This window comes from Ruditapes philippinarum, unplaced genomic scaffold, assembly GCF_026571515.1.
Source record: "Ruditapes philippinarum isolate M1 unplaced genomic scaffold, ASM2657151v2 ctg5001_1_1_1_1, whole genome shotgun sequence".
Lineage (NCBI taxonomy): Eukaryota > Metazoa > Mollusca > Bivalvia > Venerida > Veneridae > Ruditapes > Ruditapes philippinarum.
The window spans coordinates 139,103-151,487 of record NW_026863084.1 but is presented as its reverse complement, the minus strand read 5'-3'; the positions used below and the strand labels follow the sequence as shown (position 1 = coordinate 151,487).

Genomic DNA, 12,385 nt, shown 5'->3' with positions numbered 1-12,385 from the left:
TGCCAGGCACTGTGTCATTTAATTAACCAGTTCGTGGTGTTCTCACGGGAAGACATAATACGCCAGACACAAAAACGATTTTACGCTGTGCCAGAGTAAAAGTTAGTAACCAATATAAACAAATTTATCGCATCCGGAAAGGGAGGTAATGTGTAAATCTATTTATAGTTTAAGGCTGAACACTGCTAAATAATTTCCGTCCAGAACATAATACAGGCTTGCTCGTATCGATTCATTCAGGGAATCATGGAGCTAAATAAAGATGCATATGTTGGAAAATAAACATAAACATATACATGCCAAAGGATGTCCTTCTCTTTATTTGTCATTGCTGCCCCTCTAAATTTCCCAAAGAGGCGACTGTAACAATCGTTTATTAGCTTTATTACGTTTAACCTATCTTTCTTGGTTCAATAATGGGAACCGCTTCATTTTGCAGAGGTGCAGACGGTTAACAAAAACAAGCGCCTCCAATTGAAGAGTCTTCCGGACGTCGCTTATGTACTTAATTATCGCGATCAATTGATCCTGACTTTCGGTTCACATGATCGCTATCATTTTTTGTTTAGTGAACACCAAATTTCGGCTCAGTTGCATGTGAGTCAAAATATCAAATCAGCTGATAAATGATTCAGTTAAGCCGTTTACATAGTTATACCCCCACAAACAAAGTTAAGGGGAGAAGGGTATATAGGAGACGGTTTTTCGGTTGGTCGGTTCGAACGTCCGTCAGTCGGTTAGTCGGTCTCCTTCATGTTTTCAGGACAATAACTAGGGTTTGGAATGAGATATTGTGATAAAACTTATATATATCAATCTTATATAAAAAGACCTAGGTTAGTTTTCCATTTGGATCCCTTTGGATCAAGGTCAAGGTCACCTTAACAAAAAAAAAAGAATTCGATTTCCGTACAATATCTAAAATTAGAAATGAGTTAGTGTAATCAAACTTGGTTTTTAGCAAGCTTATATAAAGGTCTTGGTTGGTATTGCATTTGTACCCCCAAAGGGTCAAGGTCAATGTCAGCGTAACTATAAATAGAAAACTGGTGTCTGATCAAAAATCAGAGTTAGGAATGAGATATTGTGATCAAACTTGCTATAAAGCAAGCTTATATGAAGACCCAAGTTAAACTTGAATTTTGACCCAAAGGTTACTTAAATAGAAAAATGTAATCAAACTTGGTATTTAGCAAGCACTTTTGAAGACCCCTAGCTCGATTTGTTTTTGAACCTCATTGGATCAAGAATCACTGTTTCTCAAAATAAAAAATGGTTTCTGAAGGATAACATTAGTTATTAGAAATATTTGTACACAGTTGTGATACTTCATGAATTATAGGTTGAGTTCAAATTTTGCTTCAGACCTCTTAAATTTCCAAAAAGTCGCATGACGATATTAATCACCTTAAGTGATAGCTCTAGTTATAATAAGAAGTCCTTAATACTGCGGAATGCATGGCCCCTTCTTATTTTAGGGTTATGGCCCCAAGTAGATGATTTAATTTGCACAATATAATATCATACATAATTTCATATAAGGACAATATATTGAAATTAAAATATTTATGTGATGTTTTAAGTTTTTAATCAATGTATTTCAGCTATCTACGCAAAAAGAAACATATATTATCTGCTGTAGAATACTCAGGTAACATTAATGTTGAAGATTGAATACCGTTCATGCCGTTGCTAGGAGGCATGAAAAATGTGCACTTTTACATTATCACTAATAAACAGACTGTGATACGCAGGCTTCATAACCTCTGATCCCCTTTCAATATTCCATTTTATTTAGTTTCGCTCATTGTTTTCTCGTTTAGGGCACACGCTTTTTATTACTTGGGGACCATACGCTGCTTTTCATGGAATGGCACGGAAGTGTCACATTGAAGGTTCCATGATAACCGCCGTATAAACACATCTGCGGATGTTTCTAAATTCAAAATTTTACTATTTCATGTTTCAATGTTGAATTCTGCTTAAGCCGGTGCTAGGGGGCGTGGACGGTAACTTGCACTTTCCAGTACCGTCCATGAACAGGCTCAATCAAACCGAGCCTGCAACATTTTCAATTTTGCCGTGTTGGGCTTTCTTTAGGGATTCTGTATTTATCTATTTCAATCAAATCGAGCCTGCAATACTTATGTACAGAGCACGTTAAATAGAATAGAGAAAGTCAGAATCCCTAAAGAACGTCCAAAACGACAAAAATGTACATAATGCAGCTCGGTTTGATTGAGCCTGTACAATGACGCTAGAGGAAAGTGCAAGTTAATTTGTACAACCTCGGACAGCGGCTCAACAAGAATTCAACAGTTAAACTCGAACATATTGCAATTTTGAATCCATATACATCCGCAGATATGTTTATACGACGGTTATCTCTAAGTGTCCTTCGATGAAAGCAGCGTATGGGCCCAAATTTTAAAAATGAGTGTGTTTTTAAGAGAAACGAATGGGCGGAACTGAATAATATGGATTATTTTAATGGAATCTGAGGTTATAAAGCATCCATATCATAGACAACACGTCAAAAGGCAGGTAACATATTAAGGTCAAATCGAAGGAACTAAAGCGACTTTTTACAGCCTCCACACGGCCACTGATGTGGCAATGAAATAGATATAAATATGAAATCTGACTTTTAAAACTTTTTGTAGCAGATAATTATTCAGTTTTATTTTGTTAATCAAACTGCAGCTACTTGTATATATACATGTTAACTATACATTATCCATTGACGTCCACTATCAATGCTCGTTAAGAAAATATAATAGAGCTTGTTCTTTTCTTTTTAAATTGATTATCTTACTTTTAGAAATTGTAAAATGTAGACTAAAGAACTTCCAAACGAATGTAAATTTCCTTTACCTGTTCAATGTGTCATCTAGTCATATTCATTTTCCTCATAAATTCTTGAGATTTACAGGAAAGGACATTTTCCTTATTCTTGTTGTATAGAGCTTAAGTGTCACCTTATAACTATGGTTATGAATGAAAGTTCCGAACAATACAACTAAAATGTAAAATATAGCGGTGAAATGAAAAGTATTTTCTTGGAGAGCCTGATTTGCGGCAAGATTGAATAAAAAATTACTCCAAAAAAATTACACAGTGAGAAGTTTTATTTATTAAACTTCGCCCCGCGGCCCGCTAATATGAGCCCCCTTAAAAGGGGTGGGTAAAATAGATAAATATAGAATCCCTAAAGAAAGCCCAACACGGCAAAATTGAAAATGTTGCAGGCTCGGTTTGATTGAGCCTGTTCATGGACGGTACTGGAAAGTGCAAGTTACCGTCCACGCCCCCTAGCACCGGCTTAAGCAGAATTCAACATTTAAACATGAAATAGTAAAATTTTGAATTTAGAAACATCCGCAGATGTGTTCATACGGCGGTTATCATGGAACCTTCAATGTGACACTTCCGTGCCATTCCATGAAAAGCGGCGTATGGTCCCCAAGTAAAAAAAAGCGTGTGCCATAAACGAGAAAACAATGGGCGGAACTAAATAAAATGGAATTTTGAAAGGGGATCAGAGGTTATGAAGCCTGCGTATCACAGATAAGACGTCAAAAGACAAATTTAAAATACAGGCAACATATCCTAAGGGTGATTCAACATTATTCAAGTAGGAATATTGGAACCAGCCAACTAGAAAATGACGAAAAGTTGAAACTAAAAATACCACAAGCACAACAATAATGTCGTGCTGAACGATCTTCAAGGATCGAAACTATAACATCATTGATTAAATGTACGGGGAGACTTTTTACAGCCGCCACACGGCACAAATAACACGGATGTGATCATAAAATAGATAAATATAGAATCCCTAAAGAAAGCCCAACACGGCAAAATTGAAAATGTTGCAGGCTCGGTTTGATTGAGCCTGTTCATGGACGGTACTGGAAAGTGCAAGTTAAAAGACTTGGGGTCGGTCTTAATTTGGAAGCTTAATACAAACGTGAAATTGTGAGATTTTTTTTATTTAATTATCTGGACAATTGTTTTCACAACGTCCCGGGAAATAAACCACTTGTTCGTCAACTCGAATCTGGATTTTCCGGCCTTCTCTTAACTTATAGTATATTTTTAAGGGGCTCATATTTCACTTTTCTTTACACATTTAAGATGAACACAGAGGTTTTTTATCAATGTGGTCATATTTTCTTCATAGGGTCCGATACACAGGCCTGTTGTTTATAATGTAATTATAGGGATCAAGGCACGCAACTGCAGAAAACCGATAATTAACTCGGCGTCATCGTCAACCTTAGACTCTTTTGTTGCTACGGAAGGCACAAGTTTAATTGTGCAAGTGACGCTTATCCTGGCTGTTTACTATATTATATGCCTGTAACACGATCTATATTAATACAGTATAAAATATACAAACGGCTGTTTCCGCACTGAGTAACTTCTTCTAAAACAAAAAAAAAGATCAAATAAATAGCATTAGAAATGTAAATAAATATCTAATTTATAAAACAAAAACGGGATAGGTCATGTGCATGTATAGGATCCAATCCAAGCACTGACTGTGTTAAATACGTCATTTCTCGATACTTTCACTCAGTCTCATTGAGTAAAGCCCATATAATTGCCTAACGTTCAACACAGTCCTCAACTATTCTGTAAAGTGGTATTCAGATTCGAATAAACTAAGTTTAACTGAGAATTTGTAAGATTAGGAAGGGGTTACCTTGAGGTGTTCTCAATCAAATAATACTGAATGTGAATACCATTTAAGTTTGAGTATGGAGTTTTATTCAATTGGTCACCTATACATTCAAATGCATCTAATACAGGAACTGACATGATATGAGGAAATAAATATTGTAAAACAGGGATGCTTAAGGATAGAGATAGCGCCTTTAGATATATGACAGAAGTTAAAGTTTATCAGATATTTTATCTTACAAAAGGAGGTGCATATTTTATATAGTTATGGAATGTTGCATGTAGATAAACTTTTAAGAGAGTGTTAAGCTCATAGGACATCCGTACTTATCCAAACTTAAGGCTGTCAAAAAAAGGTAAATTTATACGATTCCCAATTGAAAATTTCTTGAATATGCAAAGAACTTTCCTTTCCCTTTTTTCCATGGAAAAAAGCTGTAAGTTGCTATTTTTCAATGTGACCTTCGATTTTTCTGTCGATAATTAATGACTCTTCTCCAGGATGATTTGTCGTATGCATAAAGGTTATGCTATAATTACATCTTATTTATTTATTTATTTATTTATTGTTACGTTTTTGGAGGCTTTTTTTTGAAAAATTAAAAACAATCAATTAGATACAAGTTGTATCACACTGTTTGAACTTCGGGAATGACATCGAACTCCAAGCGATATACATATTTAAAGATATTTTAAAGAACACATGAAAGATATTTTCATGACGTCATGGCATAAACTTTGATGACGATTTAGTATTTCAAATAAAAAAAAACTTTTAAAAATCTTCATAAAAAAACTTTTTTCTTTAAATTTTGTCCATTTAAGCTAAGTATGAGTTGGCAAGTATTTCTATAATTTACTGAACGAGTATGATATTTCATTTCTAAGATACAGTTTGTATCATAAATAATAACTGTATTGTGCTTTACCGCTTTACCGTCAAATATTGCAGTATCCAAGTCAAACGACGTCTTCTTTAGATGAGCCAGCATATTTCAAGAAAATACAACTTGAGAAAAGTGTACTATGATTTTAATAGCAAGGGCCTTTAGTGAAGACATGCGTCGCCTCATTTGCATGCTCGGATACAGCGTAGCAGGTGACACAAAAATTATTAACAGTACAAAACACAGTGTGATTCAACGGTCATTACTCGGCTAGAAATCCTCCAGAAAGTACGAGGTAACCTTTTAAGCCTATGGGAAAATCAATACGGAAGCCACATCGGAGAGTAAAATCACTAAATAATAGAAAAAGTAAAATGACCCGAAAAAAAATTTAAAATCAAAATACAAAAATGACAACAACAGATGAACACTTATCTTAATTAACTTAACGAGAAAACAGGTGAAATAAAGCAAATCAAACTTCAGTGAAAATATGATCAATTAAAACGATATCATAAAACAAACATTTGTATCATCATAATATCATTGCGCTTAAAACTATACTAAGTCTTGCTGTTTTTTATGTTGTTTTTTTATTATTACTTGCGATAAAATAGAAGGATTAATGTCGCTATGTTAGCTTAAATTTGATTGGATAATTGAATTTTAGTCCATCTCAAACAGGTGAATCAAGCCAATATTCTGTTATAATTTGGATTGATTTTGAGTTTTATGTTATTTTCTATTGTTTCCTCAGTAAAATCCTAACGTAATACCGGCTCGCCATGGCGGGCTGGCATTATGAGAAAGATAAAACATAATTTTAAAGAACAAAATCATAAGAGCAAGATTTTAACAGCAGCATCTATCTGTATTCATTTACAAAAATAAACACGTACAAGCATCATTCTATAAATCGATAATTGCAATACACGTTACATCACGGATTTATATTACATGAACTACGGTTGTAATTAAAAGCGTACACGGACATTTATTGACGTTTGCTCATTTTACATACTTCGAAATTTTCTTCTTATCGTTACTAAAGACGGCAAATAAACAATATTATTATAATCAAACAAATCGGTTGCAGACCTCTAATTTAGTATCAGTTAGGCTAAGCCTTAATTGCCTTTATCACGAGATGTTAAAACATGTGACGCCGACTGTCACTTATTCAGAACATTTCGATCCCCAACTTTGTTGTCTGTGTTCGACCGAAAAAGGTTAATTTCCACTATAATTTTGTCAAAAGTAACCAGAGATCAGAGTTCCAGCGATCTGTATAATAATCTTATAATAATAGAAATTAATATTGACTGAGTAAAAGTAGCTATAAATGGTAATAAAAGTGATCACGTCACAATAAAGTTTAAAGTAACTAAAGTATATAAAGCCAATTAGCACCATGAAAACGCAACGGCCGCTGTGCTGTAGTGGTTAGCATACTGGACCGGCAATCCAGAGACCCGTGGTTCGAGTTCCGGCTCCTGCGTACCGATATTCGTGCGACTTTTCTATGTACAATTTCCCGCTCATGACTTTCTATATATACTGTAGAACTTCTATGAGTCGAACTTCAATTAGTCGATTTTCTCGATGTGTCGAAGTAAAAGGAAAGTTCCGATTTTAACCCCTATATATTCCTTATAAAAACCTATTTATGAGTTCTGTCGAAGTTTTTTCATGGTCCGTATAGAATAAATTAAGTACAATTCACCACAAATAAGCCGAAGTCCTTTGATATTTTTGACATCTTTCGATCTTGAGATATTTGACAGAAGTAAACAGTAAGACAGTGTAACAACTACATGTACTTTCATTTGAGGACTTCCGTGACCCGGTGTCGCGTGATAATCACACGCGAAATATTTACTAAAAACTGGTCAAGTTATCGCCCTTTCCTATTGTTACGCCTTTTTTTACTTCCTTATTTACGTCAACGGGTCGAAATTTTGTTATGAGACTGAGACCGATTTATGAGTCGTGTCCCGATGTGTCGAAGTTTTTACGCAAGTCCCTTCAACTTCGACTTACCGAAGTTTTACTGTATATAATTTTTGCCGGAACTGGGCGATACGTTCGAGAAGAGGGATATATAAGAGCAATCTGGGTGCGAGTGCTTGAAGTGTAACTGTATGTAATTTATCTTTATACAATCACAGGGAAACAAAACGCACTACAAATCAATTGATTTAAATGTTATCCAATTTTATAAAGAGGAAATAAATGTGTAAGATAAATTGTACGATTTCCAAATTTGTTTAAGTAGATAACATTTATTATAACTATAAGTGTGTTTTTGGCGCGGATCGAATATCGTTTATATCCAACTGCTATATCAGTATTTACTACGATACAAAGGGTATTCCTATTGGTTTCAAATTGATATAAGGAAGATGGTGTTGTTTTAGTTTTGATTGTGTTTGCTTTCGTATCTAGTATGTTATTGTTTTCAGTCGCTTAGTTTGCAGAATTAAACAAGTGCATACAATATTAAGAGACTAATAAACGTTTAGAATATTGCATTCGTATATATTGTATTTCGATACAGGCAAAGGAAGTCATTTGGGCATTGGCAGACGCAACAATGAAGATGCAAGTCCACTATGTGTTCTTCTTTTTGGCGTTATGCATTTGCGGTGAGTTAAAATATTATTATATAGATACTTTATTATATAGGGAATGTAGCAATATTGTTTGTTTCCAAATAATTATTTTACAAGGCTTTTAGCATGAGTATAGTTAATGAAAAATAATCGTGCCGTCTATCACTAATGGAGATGTACATACTAGCATCGTTGTGGTTAAATTCATGTACTTGTAGATGTTCAACAAGTTGATAAGATTGAAATGATAAATTATCTTTTGTTTTTGATTGTATGTCCCCCGAGACTACAAAGGCCATGTTGTGTGTCCCGCTTCATTAGTTGAGAAAGAAGAAATCAAATGCAGCTTCGTGCATTATTCAAGGGACGAGTGTGCATCTGAGTAGACCAACCAATACAATTTCACCATAGAAAACTAATCATTTTTCTCATATAAAATAAATCATAGCCCTGGTGGGATTCTTAACATCATGGGGAATGGGAGCGATTTGTCATGATTTAAGGTACCCTCTAATTATGATACTTAAAATAAAATTGAAATTATAATATAATTAAATCTTGTGTCCCTTTTTTCTACCCACCCCTTTTTTCACGACTGTTCTGTATCTTTATTACAATTTGGCAATTTATATGCAATTTTCTTGTGATGAATGCTTCAGAGGGATCACTTCTCCTCCGTGTTTTGCACTTCACACAGTAGATGTCCGGTGCCATGAGAAAGCTGTAAAAGTTGCCTCGTACACTTCTGTGTTATTTTAATTCTGTGGTCAATCGGGATCATTTATTTCAGTACTTCCGTGTTCCCTACAAGCCGGTGTTGAAGAAGTGAGGGATGTTAGACTGTTTCATTATCCTTCATGTACAGACTCAATCAAAAACATGTTTTATGTAGTTTTTTGTGATTGATGCGTCCGAGAAAACGCTCTTCTTCCAGTTTCATAGAAACTTTTGCTCGATGTGTGTATCGAAACCAAATCATTTGCCCTTTGCTGCTGGCAAATACACTGAAATAGGACCCGGTCAATTCATATATGTTAAAATTTAAAAACTTCAGGAGTATATGCACTCAATGACGTAAATTCATTTAGATATTTACGTCAATCATATTTGTGAGACTGTTTTTCTCTTCTTCTTTTTTTCGGAATACGGTCCTTTCTTTAGTTTGTCTCCTTTTTAAGAAACTAAAATGTAGATATTATCTTTCAAATTTTCATAAATTAAATGTGTTCACATTAAATTTAGCAGCAATTTTTATTGCGCATAACACGTATTAAGGTTAATATATGTTGCAATGTCCATAACATTATTATTCTGTTAACTAATTAGTGATTGAAATTTATTATATGAATATAAATAGTATTGATCTGGTAATCTAATTTGATGACAACTAAATATTTATTTCGTTTAGTTAAAAAAGCCGACAGCGCATGTCCAAATAGTTACTGGGGAACTGACTGTAAGCAAGAGTGTGAGGTTAACTGTTACAGTTCATATTCTTGTGATCAAGAAACTGGAGTATGTGGTTATTGTAGATACGGCTTTTGGGATGACTTCTGTAATAGAAAATGTCCAGAAAACTGTAGCTCTTCTTCATGCAATCAAGATGGAAGTTGTCAGTCTTGTCTGGATGGTTTGTTCGGTACAACGTGCAAAAATATGTGTGATACAAATTGCAGGAAATGTCATCAAACGACCGGCGCATGTACAACATGTAATGTTGGTTGGTGGGGAGAATTCTGTAACTACACATGCACTCCAAACTGCAAAATATGCGACAAATTAGCAGGTGGGTGTGAGAAATGTAAAAACGGATACTGGAATAGTTCATGTGACGAAAGATGTCCTGCGTCGAATTGTGATATTTGTACTATCACATCAGGGGAATGTCAGACGTGTAAAGCAGGATTTTGGGGGACAAACTGTCAGAAAACTTGTGGAAACTGTGAGTCGGATAAATGCGGTAAAACTGATGGACTATGTACATCATGTCAATCTGGATATGCTGGTCAAAACTGCACAATACCTTGTAGTGTTGAAAATTGCAACTCGGTCTCATATTGCATAAATAATGGGTGTAATGCATGTATTTCTGGATACTGGGGTGACTTTTGTGAGAATAAATGCAGTCAGAATTGTTCATCAAGCTGTGATAAAAGCAATGGAAATTGTAGCAGCTGTACATCCGGCCTCTGGGGAGCAAATTGTGACAACAAATGCATGTACAACTGTTCCTCGTCAAGCTGTATTAGATCAAACGGACAATGTAGCACTTGCAAGTCTGGACTTTGGGGTTTATCGTGTGATGAAATCTGTGGCCATGGTTGTGAATCCTTAACCTGTGATAGGGACGATGGAGAGTGCAGCAGTTGCAAGAATGGTTTTTGGGGCGAAATTTGCCAGAATGCTTGCGGTCAAGGCTGTGATTACACAACTTGTAGAAAAAGTGACGGATATTGTAATCTTTGCAAAAGCAGATTTTGGGGAGACGTTTGTAACAAGACATGCAGTAAAAATTGTTTGAGCTGTAGTAAAGACATTGGTGTGTGCAAAACATGCAATGCTGGATTGTGGGGGCCATCATGCAGACAAGAATGCAATCAGTCGTGTTCCACTTTTGAATGTTTTATCGAGTCCGGCGAATGTAAGAAATGTCATTTAAATAAATGGGGAATGTTTTGTGAAAAAATATGTAGCACATCTTGTTCATGGGGTTGTCACAGGCAAACTGGACATTGTTTAACTTGTAAAAACAGATACTGGGGTCAGGATTGTTCCAACATGTGCAACAGCACAAGATGTGAACAGTGCTCTATAACAAATGGAATATGCACATTATGTCAACCTGGATTTTGGGGTGAGGACTGTCAGTCTTCATGCAAATCTGATAAATGCCTTCAATGCTATAGAGACACTGGTTATTGCAGTGCATGTCCACCAGGTCGATGGGGATTGTTTTGTCAAAACACATGCCGGGATGAGTGTCGATGTTGCAGCATTAGTACTGGATCTTGCTCATTGTCATGTCCTGATGTTTTAGGTTCGACCAATTTAAATTCATTTTGTTCCATTTTCATTTATTCCTACTGCATATCTTGATAAGTTTAAAAACTGAAGTGCTACACCATCTAATCTATCATTATATTTTATAGTGGTTCCCGTATTTTCTTAAATCAATGCCTATTCAATTTAGTATAGCTACTACTATTTAAATAGGGAAAATAAATTCACTAACAATTATGAAATCGTTGAAACTATTACAGATGCTGGTAGTTTAGCACAAGAGAAAACACAAAACTGTCACAATCATATTGTCGTTACGGTCATCTGCATTGCTGTTAATGCTGTTGCCTTTGGATTAAATGGTGTTATTAGACACATGTATTATAGTTATTTTCTTCTTCATTAAACTTAATAGATTGCATGAAGAATTTGGCGCATCGCGCTCTCAGATATCATTATATTATGAAGTCTAAAATATTTTTGTTTCCGTTTGCATAAAACGCTCTTCCTATATAGATACTACATTATACTAACGCTTAAAACTTTAAAAGTATTAAAACGACTTCTGAAGATTAGACGTTTGTAATTTCATTTGTATAATGATGTCACGTAAAATGTCCGATAAATATTTAAACATGAGGTCAGTTGTCGTTATGTTGCGTCAATAAAATAACGGTAAGCCAAACTAATCAAGAATGTTAAAACATTGTATAGTTATTTAAAAGCAGAAAATTGTTGTATCATTTTGTTAGATTTCATAATTACGAATTTGTTCCTTCGTACTGATAATGAATTCATTATTTTATAACTATAGATTAAGACGACGGAAATATAGAAAGGAAGAGAACAGGGCAAAAGGTAAAAAATAGTTATGCTGCTAAAAATGTGCTCAATGCTGTTGTCAAATTATTCTCCTCTTCGGTACCATTGATTCAAGCACGTTAGCATTGAAAATAAGATATTGCTGTAAGCCGGTATTAGGGCCGTAAGAGATTTTCCCGTTTTTAAAATATTCCTCCCGAAAGACTTCTTCAAACCAAGTCTGCAATTTTCATATAATATAGTTGATTAACTGCTTCCTTATATTTATCAAGATATCGTCATATGCCATACAAATAGCAGAATCCAGATAAAACAATATGTTGAGGTAAAAGATTGTTATTTTTTTAAAATAAAATTGACATAAAGACATGTTGTTTT

General features: G+C 34.7%; 1 protein-coding gene across 1 annotated transcript; it reads left to right on the top strand.

Annotated features, from left to right (window-relative positions):
* The first annotated feature begins 7,871 nt into the window (after positions 1–7,871).
* Positions 7,872–12,147, top strand: LOC132721097 (platelet endothelial aggregation receptor 1-like). Its single transcript, XM_060705349.1, has 3 exons — positions 7,872–8,218; positions 9,594–11,222; positions 12,000–12,147. The coding sequence occupies exons 1-3, from the start codon at positions 8,167–8,169 to the stop codon at positions 12,002–12,004; spliced, it is 1,686 nt and encodes a 561-aa protein (XP_060561332.1). The 5' UTR covers positions 7,872–8,166; the 3' UTR covers positions 12,005–12,147.
* The last annotated feature ends 238 nt before the right edge of the window (positions 12,148–12,385 follow it).

Bases quoted from the DNA above. Each gene is read 5' to 3' on its own strand.
- LOC132721097 (XM_060705349.1), top strand. From the start codon at position 8,167: ATGAAGATGCAAGTCCACTATGTGTTCTTCTTTTTGGCGTTATGCATT. The intron at 8,219-9,593 runs GTGAGTTAAAAT...TATTTCGTTTAG, and splicing joins TTTGGCGTTATGCATTTGCG to TTAAAAAAGCCGACAGCGCA.